The following is a 16138-nucleotide window of genomic DNA, read 5'->3' on the forward strand; positions in this document are numbered from 1 at the left end:
CTGTTAGTGCTTCTCTTCCAATACCAATCTCCCCAGTCTAACATTCTGCAGGAGGTGATCTGCTTGTGTGGCGGGTGTGTGTGTGTGTGTGTGTGTGCTCGAGAGAGAGAAAAAACACTTTCTGTGGTGCCACCCCACTTGTGAAATGCCCTCCCAGGAAACTTCCAGATGGTCAAATCATTTAAATGCCAACTGATGACTTGATTGTTTATCCATGCCTTTTGATGTGTATTGACAATAGAGTTTGTGTTAAGTACCCTCTGGGTACTTTCTATTTGACTTACTGCTCTTTCAATTTTTTTTTTTAATGTGGGAAAACTAGTTTGTACCACATGTGAGATTCTTGTTTGTTAACTACTGATGGTTGCTACATCAGTTTTCTCTAATCAGAAGCAATAGAATACTGCTATTCGAACCTGCCGTCAGTAGTGTTCAGTTTCCACTCCTCATGTGCGAAAAGGGAAGGGTGAATTGTGTGAGCTCTAGTCTTGCTGTAGCATGCTGTTTTAACACATATCCATGATTCAGTTTTGTATCTGAATGTTGTCAAAGCAGCACAAAACAGCCTGTCCAGCCATATAGCCAGGATGTGGCCTTCTATGCAATGCAGCCCATATATAAAGCATGTGATACCATGACCTGCTTCCAGTCTCTTAAGAATGGTTAAGAGGATTATGTCTGCACTCACCCTGTTGCCTAAGACAATAAAGCAGTGACTCTGGAGTCATTACTGTAAAATATTATACTTCAAAGGCTTCATGCACAATTGAAAACAGGCAAAATTATAATATATTTATGTAGCTATTTGAAGCATTGACATCTGGGTATATATAGGCTAGTGCGGTATAAGCATACAGAATATAATTCTATCCTTCCACCGAGCTATTGTCTGTCCAAATATATTATGCAAAATGTGGGACAAACTACGGTACTAAAAGTTAGCAGAATAAAGTTATTTTTCCAGCAGGCAACTTCTTGGTTCCGTTATTTTAAGGGTCGGACTTGGGGCAAACACTGGTGTGGCAAACTTAACTCAGAAATGTAACTTGAGTGTCTGTACTTTATATATTTCATTCTCATTCTCTTCCTCCCACCCCCTGCCCAGCTGAAAGGGAAACCTTGAGTTTAACCCCATTATTTTCCTGCAATACAATACTTCCATCCTCATCCAAACCATTTAGATGAAAGGTATGTGACAGAATCCATCTTCCTCCCACATCTCAAAGTGCAGTTGACTTTTCTGCTCTATTGCCCATACACCTGCAAGCCTGCCCTTCATTTCCTCTTGTGTTGACCACAGTACAGTAATTTATTATTGAGACCAAACTCAATATCACTTAACATGGATTAGTTATCCTCTAACAGCCATGAACTTTCTGGTTGTATTCAACAAGACTCATGCCACTTTTAATACTTCCTCTCTTGCTCTAGGCTGAAGCCCCCAGTGGTGTAATAGCAAAACCTGCAAGAGTTCAGGGTAATAAGCATGTGGTGAGGTCTGCTGACAGCTCACAGTGTGGCTGGATGCTAGATAGTCAGATGTAAGACCAGCTGTTAAGTATGGAGCTTGGAGCGTTTCTTCAGCGCTGGCTGGGAGCCAAAGGAGAAAACTGCTCAGAATTGAAGGGGCTGCATAGCCAGCCTGGGAAATATACTTACTATATGGCAGCAGACAGTGCTTTCCCAAGCTGCAATTGATCTTTAAGAAGGTCATTTGAAGCAGAGGATAAGGTCCAGGGAACCTCTTTAGGCACACAGAAGGTGGAGGTATTGTTCCTCTTGAAGGTCTTCTACCTCCTCCATGGAAGTCTCTAGCAAGGTGGTGACTTCAGAAGTTGTCTTCTGAACCAGTTCTTCCATGTTGTTGGAACCGCCTTTTGGTTGGGGTGGCGGCAGCTAAGATTTGGGCTGGATGCTTATGGATGTACTGAAGGATTCTAATCTGGTTCAGCTATTCTGAACTTGGAACCAGGGGTTTGCTAGTTCTGGTTAACCTAAAGTACATGGGGGGTAATCTTCTCAGTATTTCCTTAGGGGTGAATTCTTGCTTTTTCCACGTCCTTATTAAGCTAAGCTAAGGAAAAAGCTTAATAGCAGCATGAGGTCAGTTGCCATGGCAATCACAAAGGAGGGGAGATTTCTCTAGCTGAGGAATTACATGTGTGCAGGGGAATATGCACAATGGCCATTGGTTATGCACATTAACCACTCTACATTACCCTTAAGATACCTAAAAGGTAGTTTTCCCATTTTTGAGAAAACTGTATGCATATGGATTTGCTTATTCCTTTCAATGCATAATAAAACACTAATTTGTAACATGCAAAAGGTTGCATAACTATATTGATTTCCTCGTCGATGGCATGCCTTTTGTAGTTTGTTTTAGAGACAATATTTCAAATGCAGTTAATTGGAAAGTAAGCTGATAAGCATACAGTAGTCTTACTGTGAGTTGCCATCTGTTATACTGCAGACAGAAAGTATCACAATATTTATTACAATATGTTTATATAATGTATGGAACTTCTTACTTCATTTATCTTCACAGCAGTTCTAGGAGGGAAGTACTACTTTCAGAAGATGGAGATTTCATACCTTAAAAGAGTAGGAGATTAAGAAATAACTTCTGGAGAGTTGTACTAAGTTAAGCTTTGGACACTTGATAGAGCTGCAATGGCTCTTGGGGGGATATTAGAAAGGGTTCATAGTTTATCTCTATGGTTTTAAAAGTCAGAAAAAGTGACTTAGGTCTAAAGTTTTATGCATAGCTGCAAAAGCTTCCTGAGGAGTATTTCATTGATCATTTTGCTGTTTAGTAATTTCAGTTCTAAATCCTGGTATGTTGGTGGGACAGGTTACCCTCCACACATTCAGGGTCCCATATATATTGGTGTGAACCTGAAGGACATGTGTACATTGGTGCATGCAATTGCTGCTGTCAGGGAGTAGCACACTCTTGATTTTGGCAATTGCATGTAGCTAAATATCTCTTTAGATCTGTACCATGGGTAGGCCAGATCCTGCTCAATCGCCTTCTAAATATGGCCTGTGGACGATCCTGGAATCAGCACGTTTTTACATGAGTAGAATGTGTGCTTTTATTTAAAATGCATCTCTTGGTTATTTGTGGGGCATAGGAATTCATTCATTCCCCCCCCCCAAAAAAATATAGTCTGGCCCCCCACAAGGTCTGAGGGACATTTAACTGGCCCCATGCTGAAAAATTTGCTGACCCCTGATCTATACCATTTCTGAATTAATGTCCTCTTGTGTCAACCCCCCTCCCCCACATGGTATACCAGGAATGTGCTGGGAAGAGGTGTCTTCCCTTCGCCGTCTCCATAACATGTTTTCTTCCATCAAACATGTAGTTCTTGTCTGCATTCGGGAGCGGTGTAGTGTTAATGCTGGTTGACTTTACCACATGCTTTTCTCCACGTGCTTTTCCTAACAGTGGCTATCAGCCCTTCCTAATGGAGAGGGATCTAGCAGAAGATTAGTTAATTGCATTTCAAGGACTGCAGTGAGGAATTAAGAGTAATCAATGGGCACACATATATCCATTATTTCCTACCTTGAGTTTGTATGCAAAAAAGTGCTATAGAAATTATCATTTATAATCTTAATTATTAAACGATTTGCCATTAATGTGCCCGAGCTTTAGCATAGTTATTAACTGCTTCTGTGTAACTGCATGTGCCCCTAAGCTTCTTTTAGGTATTAATGATTTTAAGAGATAAAGATTACAGCACATAAGAATGGAGAGAGAACATGGAAGAGTAACACAGCTGATGGTGTGCCTTGCGGAATAACTAAGCAGTATTCCTCTAGTTGCACTGTTATAGTTATTAAGGTAAATCCTTCAGTTTTATGCCAACTACTTGAGGAAATCTCTCTCTTCCTTTCTGCCAGACACTTCCTTGTGTATTGGGGAGTGAAAGGCAATCTGACTGTTTAGATTGCCTTACCCCAAGCAACATGCACTGCTCTGCTATGACCGCTCCCCTTCCCCGGGGGTGTGTGGCATTGCTGGCGGACAGCCAGGACCTCACAGTGACCCAGGAGTGGGTGGAGGGATGCTGCCCATGTCATTAGGGCTCCCGGTCATGTCATGCCCCCCTGGCTGACCAATCAGGTTAGCCGGGGGTGTGGCCGCTTGCCGTTTAATCCACGGAGGGGAGGTTGTTGCCTCCACCCGCCCCTCTTCATACAGGGTACCCCGTTAAAGGGATCCGGGGTGTGTGGTTCCTGTCCGAAGCCTGGGCATGGGCTAGGGCTATGCCACGACTCCATTGGTGACCCTGGGGGATGCTCTTAATTGATGTATATCATAGGGCTCCCCCTATCAGTGGTTGACCCTTAAGAGACTTCCTGCAGACAGGCAGGAGAGTCAGGATATAGTCTGGCTTCACCTAAATGCCTAAGCCAAACCACTCACCTCTGTAACCAATAAAGTTGTGGCCCATTAACCCAACATACTTATGTCTGTGTGTTTATTTCTATGGGGAACTGCGGTGTCCGGGGCCTCGCCAAGCAAGACTGTATACCATTCAGACAGCCTAGGGCTGTAAGTGGTAGTCTTTTCAGTCTCAGTACTAGAGCACTGTTCAAATTTTCATCATGATACTTTTGAAAATAAACAGCGTAATCCTAGACATACCTATTCAGGAAAGAAGTCCTATTGGGTTCAGCGAGACTTGGACCATAATAAGTATATATAGGATTGCAGACTAAGTCATGATGGAAAAAATATACATCTTATTTGAAAAACAATGAATTTGTGGGATCTATCAATAATAATGAAATAATTAATGGCTTTTTATCCGTTGTGCTACTGCAGGTCAAGGCTACAGACAGAGATTCAGGGAATTTTGGGCATATTGAGTATTTTCTATATGATGGATTCCATAACTATGAAAAATCAAAAGCGTTCCAGATTGACCCGAGCAGCGGCCACATATGTGTCTCACAGGATATTGACAGGGAAGAAGACCCATCCACATATGATCTCCTGGTGAAAGCGGTAGATGGGGTAAGTTTCACACTTGGATAATTCCACTTTAGCAACCATTTGTTGTTTGTCAGGTGTGAAGGTAATACTCACTGTTTGTCATTACATCTGGTAACCTAGATCAGTTGTATTAATGCAGTCGTGTTAATAAACTATAAATCCCAGGCCGTGTTCTAACGATCAACTTAAAATATAGTTTAGTGAGCCATTGTTTATAAACCATAGCTTAGGGTTACATGTGAACCAGGCCACTTTCTGTGACTACATCTGGCAACAGGGAGTTCCCTAGGTCAGCTGTATTATATAAGGATTTACCTCAGTAGCAGTGAGTTCGTGGGACTTCTGCAGGGGATTTTGACAGGTGTGTGGGACAAACCTACTGTCATTTGTGTGACACCATAGAGACATAATAACATCAAGCGATCAACAGGTGGGCAGCTCTGCACACCTTCCAAATTTGGCCCGCAACACTGATCTTGATAAGGATCTGACCTGTGAAGCCATTAAGGTTCACCCCTTATTCCTTAGTGTGGAGCAGTTCATATTTATGGTTTAAACTTATGGAGAAAGACATACTTTTTCACAGGGTTTCCTTTTAAAGTTTGTGAAACCTTGTTAGACCTTGCAAAAGGACTTAATCACCCCCTGAGTTCCATTTAAGTACATTTATTTAAGCATTTAGCGGAGAGATTTAAAAACGGAAAGTTTCTTTTAAAAGAACATAAAACACATAATTAACTAGCTACATTTTCCTTATCAGGATAGCTAACATTTGGTTACTGACATTTCCAAGCAGCTTGCAATTGAGGGCAAATGGACACTTACCTTGTTTTTTTGTAGAAACAGAGCCAGGCTTTGATTCTTCATCGATGGCATGAAAGCCAAAGAGAGTCTGGCAATCTAGATTCTGGCAAGGTGTTTCTAGGGAGCGCAGTAGACTATAGACTAATCAATAGGAGGTGGGAATTCACACACTGCAATCGGATAGGTTGAAGTGACCATGTGTCTTTAAGGTGTTTCCTACGTTTTCGTTAATTAATAGTTTGCTGAGTCTTTGTGTGAGAGAAGTGGAGGGTAGTCCACAAACATTTGAATGTGGAATGAGGCTCTGCTGGCTGTCAGTTCCTAGGCTTGAGGTATTAAAGAAGGAGGAAGGAGGTCGTTTTTCATTGCATTCACCCATTCTCCTGAAAACACATTTCTTTCTTTGGCATCGTTTTTCATCCCATTCCAAACTCCAAAAATCATCTGGAAAAGCAAACACCAAACACTTTGGACCAGCAATGTAAAGCACTGCATCTGATTAGTGTTGATGGGAAAGGTTTACAACTCCCAAGAATTAGGCTTTTAGCAGTAGTGGTCACTTCTTTTGGGAGAAAGGAAATGACATCGTTTTCCTTCTTCCTTCACGTGTTAAACAAACTTTTCTGTGAAGCCCAGCACTGAATATATTCATAGCATGCACAGACTCAAGTTGCCTTCATTGTACATTAATTCCCTTTATTTCTTCCCAGGCATTTCATGATGCTGTCTTGTAACTGCAGCATGACAATCTCGGTGCCAGCCTAAATAGACAATACAGCCATATGAGCTATTCTTGGGAGAAATGAAAGGCTCATTGAGAAATAATGTTGATGGATGCTTCAACTCCACAGCAATCACTGCTCAAGATGTGCAAACAATAAACAAAAGACCCAGTATAATTTTCTGGGTGATGTTGCTTTATACAGTAGATTTTGTATGAAGTCCTCTGCTTGAGTAGCAGGGCAGAGGTTCATGGTTGAGAGTAATGAGAAGCAGTTTCAGCTGTTGTAGCAGAACCTCAATGCTAAGTTGTAGAAGAACTGCGTATCTGAGGATGGTAGAACTCTAGTCTCTTACAGCAATTAGGCATCAATCCTAAACACTCCTGCAAGGCTGTTTAACATAGTCAGTCTTACTTCCAAGTTGACATCTGTAGGAGAAATGACACTTTGTGTATACAGTCATACCTCGGGTTAAATATGCTTCGAGTTGAGCACGTTCAAGTTGCGCTCCTCGGCAACCCGGAAGTAACGGAGCGCATTACTTCCGGGTTTCGCTGCTTGCGCATGTGCAGATGCTCAAAATGACGTCATGTGCAGAAGCGGCGAAAAGCAACGCGTGCATGCACAGACGTGCTGTCGCTAGTTACGTTTACCTCTAGATGCGAACGGGGCTCCGGAACGGATCCCGTTCATATCTAGAGGTACCACTGTATTGAAGAGTTTTGAAGCAGGAATGATGCAAGATCGTGGCAGAGTCAAAACATGATTGGTTGTCACCGTTCATGGCAGAGATGAAGTATCTACTGAATTGCGATAAGGGACATTCCCAAATAAGCAATGGTATAATTTATTGATTTTATGAGTGGCTGGCCGCTTAGCTTTGCAAACTTACTGTTAATTGATATTGAACTGCAAGTGGGAGAATCTCTGTCCATTCCCCATGTGGCAGGAAAATTGATTGGTGTGTCCTCCAAGTTCCTGCATTATAAATGTGGGTTCTAGCTGTACTTGCTATGATCTTCGTATGGAGATCATAGAATCATAGAATTCTAGAGTTGAGAGCTTTATGTCTACTTGACACAGTGAAGGACTGAAGGAGACATATATATTTTCAGAATATATAATGTATTTTTTTTTTACTGTAATGATGTTTTTTTCTGCTTTTATTGTTCTTTGCCTACTAATAAACTGTAAAAATGAAAAAATATATATGTTAGGATCCTTTCAGTAAAGCAGCTACTAGTTCTGACTCTATCAAACAAAGGAAAAAGTAAATGAAATTTATAATTATTATCTGAACAAATTTAAATCTACCAGACATGATAAATTACTGGTTATCTAAGTTATACATAGTACTTGTTATGTTCCTAAAGTAACAAAGTGACCTTCAAATGGAAAGGGATGCAGAGAAATAATTTAAAAATGTATATTTTCAATTATTCCTTCCTTTGAATTTTGCTCGTGTGAAAACGAGCCTCAGCTCCGGCTTCAAGCTGAGGAAGAGGGTTGGTCTTTCCTTTGGCTCTGTGCTTCCAGAGAACTCCAAGTGCTTTGACATCACCAAGTCCCCCAGTACCCTTTTCACCTCTACAGCTCTGGAGATGAGATGTGTGACGTCCTTTGATGTAGCCCCCAGCCAGTTGATCTAGAAAGCACAGCATGATCAGAACTCAGAGCAACTTGAAATTAACAAGTGGTTATGATGGCTTCTTTAGTGACAAGATACATTAAAGTAAACAGCTGTATAATTTTAATACTGTTCAGTTACATTACATTGCTACCCAGAGGTTCTTTAAGTCTGTACACTTTCCCTACGGCTATCTTGGGATTGGCTGAGCTCCAGCAAGGTGAAACAGGTCTAATTGCATTCATGTCTTCCGTGCTTTGTTATAACTGACAATTTGACTTGGCATTTGTTGTGATTCATTCAATAGGGTGGCCTGAGTGCTCAAGCTTTCGTCCGCATAGAGATAGAAGACATTAATGACAATCACCCTGTCTTCGACCCAGCGGCTTACACGACAAGCATCAGCAGTCATACGCAGCCAGGAACAGAAATAATCAGTGTCGTTGCTACGGACAAGGATTCTGGAATATATGGAGTTGTGACTTACGAATTGCTGCCGGGCGACTTCTCTTCCCTGTTCACAGTGGATACATCTACAGGTATGATACAAGGTGCATGAGACCCACAATTTAAAATCATATTCTGCTGGTACAGATCAGGATAACTCCCAGAACACTGCGCAAAGGGAGGAGAGGGCTGATGGTTTTGCTGGGCAAGCTGAAATGGTCTCTGATGGGACCATATCGCTACATGGAATTCCACGCTTAGTGTTCGTATCCAGTGATGTCTTTGGAATATACACTTTTTGTGAGAACAACCTACTCCGCACTACCCTCCCACTGAAGACAATGTCAGTATTTAACACTGCCTTAATTGACTATTTCAAATGACATAGAATGTATTTCAGTAGAATGTCTTTCATGAAGAGGAACCTAGACCGTGAAAACCTGGGCTTTAATAAATCTTGTTACAGTGCTTACTCTTCTGTTACTGCTGCTTTCTACAAGGCTTCCTTCCAGTTAAGTGTGCATAGGAGTGTGACTTTAGGCCTAAACCCAATGCAGAATTAGGTGTGCTTAATCTTGTCAGTTTCAGTGGGGTTAAGCAAGTTAAATTCTGTGTTGGATGAAGTCTGTCTTCAAGGTGCTGTCTCTCCTCACCCACCCGGCCCCCACCATGTCCTATTGAACATTGTTTCTTCATCAAGTGAAAAATCATGTTCTCCCTATGCATTTATGCAGCATATAAATGGATTTTCCCTGGGTTTTGTGAGGAGACAGTTGGTCTGCTGAAATCGTAACATATGCTAAAGATGAGCTTGTGAAAGTACACACAGAATATGAAGAGTGCAGCCATGAATATGGCAAAGATATTTTGAGTGATTCCTTTGTTTATCTTTGTAGCTAATCTTCTCCAGTAAAGCATTTAACTTGCTTGGAAATTCCTGCATGTGGGTCATGACTGCTTCCATGTAACATGCAGCTTGTTGCTTGTTCCAGCTTGGATTTCTGAAATCATTTGAGAAGATCTTGCTTCAGGACAGGTTTTGGTGTTTAAAGTGGTAAAACATTCTGGATATAAGGTATTATTTGTGGCCCACCATGGTTTACCTCAGTCGTAGTGGCTGGTATCATTGGCTCTGCTTAGCAAAGCAAACATTTGGTGTAGAAGACCTGTTCTGTCACAGGTTTTGACAAATGCAGCAGTAAAATAACATTGGATTGTGTGTTTTCTTTTTTTAATCCCAATTTGACTGCGAATGTGATTTTGTCTTACTCTTTATTACAGGAAGAATTAATCTATTTTAATTTCTAAACTGCACATGGCATTTTTATATGGTGTGTAATAAAGCAAAATCAATGCACACATGAAAGGGTTGACATGAGTAAAGACAGATTGTGAGATTGAAATCGTTTATTTTGGAACATTCTGAAACCACATCCTTTTGAAGAAAGCCTTCCTTAGTTTTTTGTCCAATCTGCATAAGTAATTGATAGCACATTGAGACCACTGAAAGTAAATGGGAGTAGGTTAATGCGTTTGGCTTTGACCTTTTGAGAACTAGTTGTTCAGTAACGGAAATCCTATTCGTGGTCTGAACTTAGCCACTAATGGATTCATGCCTCTGTTAAAAAGCACCACATAATTTAACCTAAGTAAGATTGAGTGGAACTTTCAGGTATGGAGAATACTGGGAACAATTAGGGTTTAAAATGGCTCAGGGGGGAATTTGCAGTAGAGGTTTCTGGAACTAATCCAAAGCACTTTTGTGTATGAGAGTTATTCACTGAGTACTGGCTAGAACCTGACCCAGTAACTGAGCACCTTGGAGGATGGGGACTTGTTCTGATCATCCAATAGCTTGCCTAACTAACTGAGCAAATCACAGCTCAAAACCCTCCATAAAATGTGTACTGCTACCTTTCTTTCTGCTAGTTTAGGATTCCTCAAGAATGATTTTGCGTGCTCTCTCTCTCTCTCTCTCTCTCTTGGTCCTTTCTCTAAGCATGGAGCAAATTATGGGACACTGCATTTGTATCCCCAAACAACAAAAACAACAACAACATAATAATAATTTTATTATTTGTACTCCATCCATCTGGCTGGGTTGGCCCAGCCACTCTGTGCAACTTCCAACATATATAAAAACATAATAAAACACTACACATTAAAACAAGGTTTGCATCATCCTTATGGCTTTGGTATCTCTGTGTTTCCTCCACTTTGCAGTTTTCCTGAATCCAAGCACAGTTATACTGATATTAAGTATGTTAATATCAAATGTTAAGCAGTAAGAACAAATGTCTGTAGTTTCCAGATTGGCATCTCCTTTTCAAAAGCCAGACTTCCTGTATAAATAGATGCCTTTGATGACTCTCTGGAAACTGCAGTTGCTTCAGAATACAGGTAGCCAAGTGAGACTGGTGATTAGGAACACATTTCACCAGTGTTCAAAGCATTTCACTGGAGAGTGGTTTTCTTCCAAACAGTGTTCAAAGTGCTGGTGCCTACCGTTAAAGTTTCATGTGACCCAGGGCTCAGTTACCTGAAGAGCAGCTGCTTCCACAACAGCCTTCCTGTGCATTACTGGTATCTTCTTCAGAAGCTGTCTGGAGAGCTCTTTCTGTCTAAATTAAGTGGGTTATGATTGGAGGAGAGCCTTCTTGGTGGTGGCACCCAGTTTGTGGAATTCCTTCCCCAGGGAGGCTCTCTTCCTTTTGCCATCAGGTAAAACTTTTTTGATGCTTTCGGCCTTTAAAAATGTGATTATTTTAATTGCTGTTTAAGTTTTCAGTATTTTGTTTTCTATCATTTAATTGTTATGCAATCTGCCCTGGAATGACAGCATACATTATTTTAAATAAATAAGTGAATACATAAAGTAGCCAGTTCAAGGAATGTTTCACATAGAGGCCAATGACTCCTGAGATAGGTGGAAGGAAAAGCATTTGACCTTTTGTATAGAAATTGCTGGGATTGATCAATACAGTGGTACCTTGAGTTACAAACGCCTCAGGTTACAAACTCTTCAGGTTTCAAATTCTGCTAACCTGGAAGAGTTACCTCGAGTTGAGAACTTTGCCCCAGGATGAGAACGGAAATCGTGTGCCCATCGGCAGCAAGAGGCCCCATTAGAGAAAGTATGCCTCTAGTTAAGAACAGTTTCAGGTTAAGAACGGACCTCCAGAACGAATTAAGTTCGTAACTAGAGGTACCACTGTATATCAATTACTACAAATGTGTGAGATGATTTAATATTTTGATGTACATATTCCATTCCTTTATGATTAAATTTGGACATCATGCCAAACCATGATATGAGCTTCCAACTATAGAGGCTTAGTACCACTTGTCTACTTTAAATTTGTGTCTACACAGCACTCCAACCACTTGACTCAGTAGCCTACAGAGTTGGAACATTGTCTGTATATAGGAATAACAAAAGTGTTTTTGTTGAGTCAGGCTATTGGTCCATCTATCTAGCCCAGTATTGTCTAGTCAGGCAGCAGCTCCTCAGCATCTCAGAGGCATTTCCCATCACTTGTTACCTGCGCCTTTTAGTAAGAATGGCAGGGATTGAACCCAGTACATTTGGTGTACTGTGGTACCTTGGGTTACAGACGCTTCAGGTTACAGACGCTTCAGGTTACAGATTCCACTAACCCAGAAATAGTACCTCGAGTTAAGAACTTTGCTTTAGGATGAGAACAGAAATCGTGCAGCAGTGGTGCTGTGGCAGCAGCGGGAGGCCCCATTAGCTAAAGTGGTACCTCAGGTTAAGAACGGTTTCAGTTTAAGAACGGACCTCCAGAACAAATTAAGTTCTTAACCCAAGGTACCACTATACAAAGCATCTACATGATCGCTAATCTGTGGATCCCCTTGGTCTGCCAGTTCAGACATCAGTCAAACTATAGTTAACACAAACCATAATTTACCAACTGAGAACTCCTATTTATGGTGTGCAAACCAATATGCTAATAGGTAGATGAGCTTCCTTAACCATGAGTTTGGCTTGTTGTCTGAACGGAACTATCTTACTGGGTTGTGTCTGCCATAAGAAAGAGAGGTAAAGCAGGATTTTCATAACATTCAAGAACACAAAAAGCTTCTGTTCTGTATTCTTTGTCCAGCCTTTTTCTATGTGTTGCTGTGGTTACCATCAGGAAAAGTGGCCATAGTCAATCCAGTGCATAAGGTTGTAAAGGTAACAGGCAGCAAAAATCCAGTAAACCAAGATAAGCTGCCCTTCCGGTGATGTAAAACATAAAATATACAATCAGTAATTAAAGCATTAATAAATTGCAACGCTAAAAAACAGTACAGCAAAGCAGCATAATAACAGAACTGGATTAAAGGCTTTGTGCATCGCTGACTCATGTTTCTCAAGAGACTGAAGTTTTTGTACTTAATTCTTAGTTCATAGATCAGACAAATAGGCAGGTTGGAGAAAAATTCATTCTGAATAGGTCACTGGAAATGAGCATTGACCTGCCTGAGTGTTAAGTTGGTTCAGCTGCCAGATTTGAAGGTGAGTTTGGGTGACGAACTGTGCATACCTTTTTAGCCATCTGCCTGCTGTCTGAGTTGGCTGTCAAATCGTATTAGTTGGAAGCCATCTGGGTATAGTTAATCTATATTTTTCCTCTTAATACCTTTTTTTTTCAACCCCCCCCCCAAAACAACACTCTCAGTGCAGGTTTGCTCTACTGCAGGTGATTACTAATTGAAAGAGCCTAGAAATCTGGAAAATTATACCTTTAAATGGTTAGAAGTAAACCAGTCCATTTGAATGATCTGTTTCATTCAACTGCTGCTGTTGACTACTAACAAATGCATACTTCGCACATGCTTTAGCTACCTGTAGTTAAAGAGCTGTGTATCAGAAATGTTAAATAAATTGCCAGAAAAACCAAGTCAACCAATTAGAAGCTGTAGGCAGATGGCCACTGTTTTGCACCATGCAGCTGATTGAAAGTAAATCCCGTATGGCCAGAATGCAATGCTACATGATGCAGGATGGTGGGCAGAGCAGGCACAGATGAATTTGAGGTTTGCAGTAAGTTTGGTTTCCAGCCAGCCACAGGGCTGCTGGCCAGAGGATGCTGTAAATTAGTTTCTTCTGGAACAGCAAGAATGGTAAAAATGAATCAAAGTTCTACACAAGGGGTGGGGATCTGGTGGGTGGGCTGGATCGCTAATCTGCCTTCCCTGTGAGCCAGCTGAGAGTCTCACCCACCAGTCAAGCACCTGAAGAATCTTCCCCAGTTATGGCTTGGGTGTACTTCATAGTTTATTCTTGGTTTCTGTACCAGGAAGGAACTGATGAGTTGCCTGCTCAGAACTAAGGTGACCTGTGCCCTTCATTGTATTAATTGCTGGTGGCAAAGTAGAAGCCATCTGTCAGCTTGCCTCATGCTGGGAAATGTGGACTGTGGTTTCTGCATTTACTCAAAGGTCAGGTTACCAGTACTTAACTTAGCATAGCAATCAGCATGTTACTTACCTGGAGGTAAGCGGATTTGTATCCAGGTAAATGCAAGCCTATGCCTAACAAAGGCTACAGGTAATTCCGTTGATTCGCTCTAATCCACCCTACAGTTTGAACCAGAAAGAAGCACACCGGGGGCTGTGCATGTACCATAAGGTAAAATCACATTTTCTGTGCAGCAGGTGCTGCAAAAATAATAATATATGCACTGAGAGTAATCCTATTATTAGTATAGGGTTTCTCTGATTACTTGCAGCTGAATATGAAATATGTTTCCCATTCTGAGTGAAAGATCTATGTAGATCTTGTTTAACAGATCTAATTCCTTCAATATTATACGCTCAAGAAAACCCCTCACCTTCAAACATCCTCATGAACAAGACAGATGTGCTCAGTAGCACCAATGTGCAAATGGAGCTATTTATATGCCACAGCTTTCTCCTTACCTTCAGAATGGAAGTTGATCTGCTACTGAAGTGAATGTGGAAGTCTCAGTAGAGCAGGGTGTGCCACGCTTTGGTTCATGGGCCACCAGTGGTCTGTGAGCTTCATTGAGGTGGTTCACTGTCTGTGGATTTGTAGTTGAAGATGGGAGACAGCACATCCATTGCATTCAATAGACTGATTTTAGTTGCTCATATTATCTATTTTATTGTATTGCTGTTTGAATTCCATGGAGTACAATGAAATGCAATATATAAGAAATAAAAGAAGCAATACAAATACAATAAAAAAACCATACAGCATCTGACGCAGCGCGTTACTATTGTTGCTGCAACAGGCAGAAAAATAGTTAAGTGCTCCACCAAGATGCTCAGCAATTTTCAAGTGGTCGATGGGGTGGGGAGAGGGGAACCTTAGGAACCAGGGCAGCAGAAGATCTCTGAGATTCCCTTATAAAATGAGTGGCAGAAGCAGCAAAGGCTGTAGGTGTTGAGGTCACATCTTGGCAGGAGCAAGAGAGCCATTGGGCACACCTGTGCCTTAGCTGACATGCCTCTTCCATGATTTAGTAGACTAGATGCAGAATGACACAAATACACTAGCAGTATGTGTACTGTAGTGTCCACTACAGTTTTGGATGGTGCACTAGGTGAAAGAATCAATTGAAGCCAAACTGGGTAGTATTACCTACTGGTTGGGGGTACCATATTGGGGGTGGGATGTTATCCTCAAAGTGCAAAGTCCCTCTTCGGCTTACCTTCCCTTTGTTGCACATGCCGCCCAGGGGGTTTTCTGCTACTCTCCAAGGCATGGAAAAGCAAAGGTAGCCGTGTTTTTTACTCCATCTCTGCTTAATTACTACAGTGTTTTTTCACGCTGGGTAAACAATATTTGCTGTTTTCTGTGTTTGCTATAAAACACACACACACACACTTAAAGTGATCAAGAGGCAGTTTGTTTTTGTAGTGGTCTGGCAGTGTAAAATGGAAATTTTGTGAACTGCACCTTTTGGTTGTCTGTAAGTATTTATCTGCTTCATCTGTTTTCCATTCTCCTCCTTAACGCTTTATCCCAAATTAGTCATTCAGCTGATTAAACAAATCTACATTGTTAAGTCAGATCTTGTTATTCACCATTCTTCCTACTCCTGTCTGAAATGCTGGAACTGCTGTCAGTCAGTAGAGAAAATACTGATGGTCTGACTGCATGAGGCATATGAAGTGGTCTTGATCTCCAGCGAGTACATATAGGGTGGCTTCCTCCTCCTCCTCCTCCTCTTCTTCTTCATTACACCTGATCCTTCATGGAATTTCCATGCCTTCTATTGCCCTACATTCTCTGTTGAAAAGCTGCGTTTTGCTATTGGAGAGAAGGACTCGTGAGCATCTCGCCTCCTTGAGTTGCACTAAACTTTAATAAATGAAGTCATTGGTCCTGTGCCTCAGTCTGTAACAGATGAGAATTAAAGGTAATAGGTTGGTTCCAGAAGTGCCCTTTCAGATGTTAAAGGCATCTCCCACTCATGGATGGGCTGCTTTCCCAAGTAGAGCCTAGCTGAAATATGTTCTTCCACTTGCACATTCCCTTGCACAGACAGG

At 41.3% G+C, this 16138-nt stretch overlaps 1 protein-coding gene across 1 annotated transcript in view; it reads left to right on the top strand.

Annotated features, from left to right (window-relative positions):
* Nucleotides 1-16138, top strand: part of DCHS2 (dachsous cadherin-related 2) — a 100408-nt gene that overhangs the window by 43465 nt on the left and 40805 nt on the right. Inside the window, exons 2-3 of the mRNA XM_053403067.1 lie at nt 4841-5032; nt 8472-8703. Coding sequence (XP_053259042.1) covers nt 4841-5032; nt 8472-8703 — 424 coding nt within the window. The remainder of the gene's footprint in view (nt 1-4840; nt 5033-8471; nt 8704-16138) is intronic.

The sequence above is a fragment of the Podarcis raffonei genome, chromosome 9 (assembly GCF_027172205.1).
Source record: "Podarcis raffonei isolate rPodRaf1 chromosome 9, rPodRaf1.pri, whole genome shotgun sequence".
Lineage (NCBI taxonomy): Eukaryota > Metazoa > Chordata > Lepidosauria > Squamata > Lacertidae > Podarcis > Podarcis raffonei.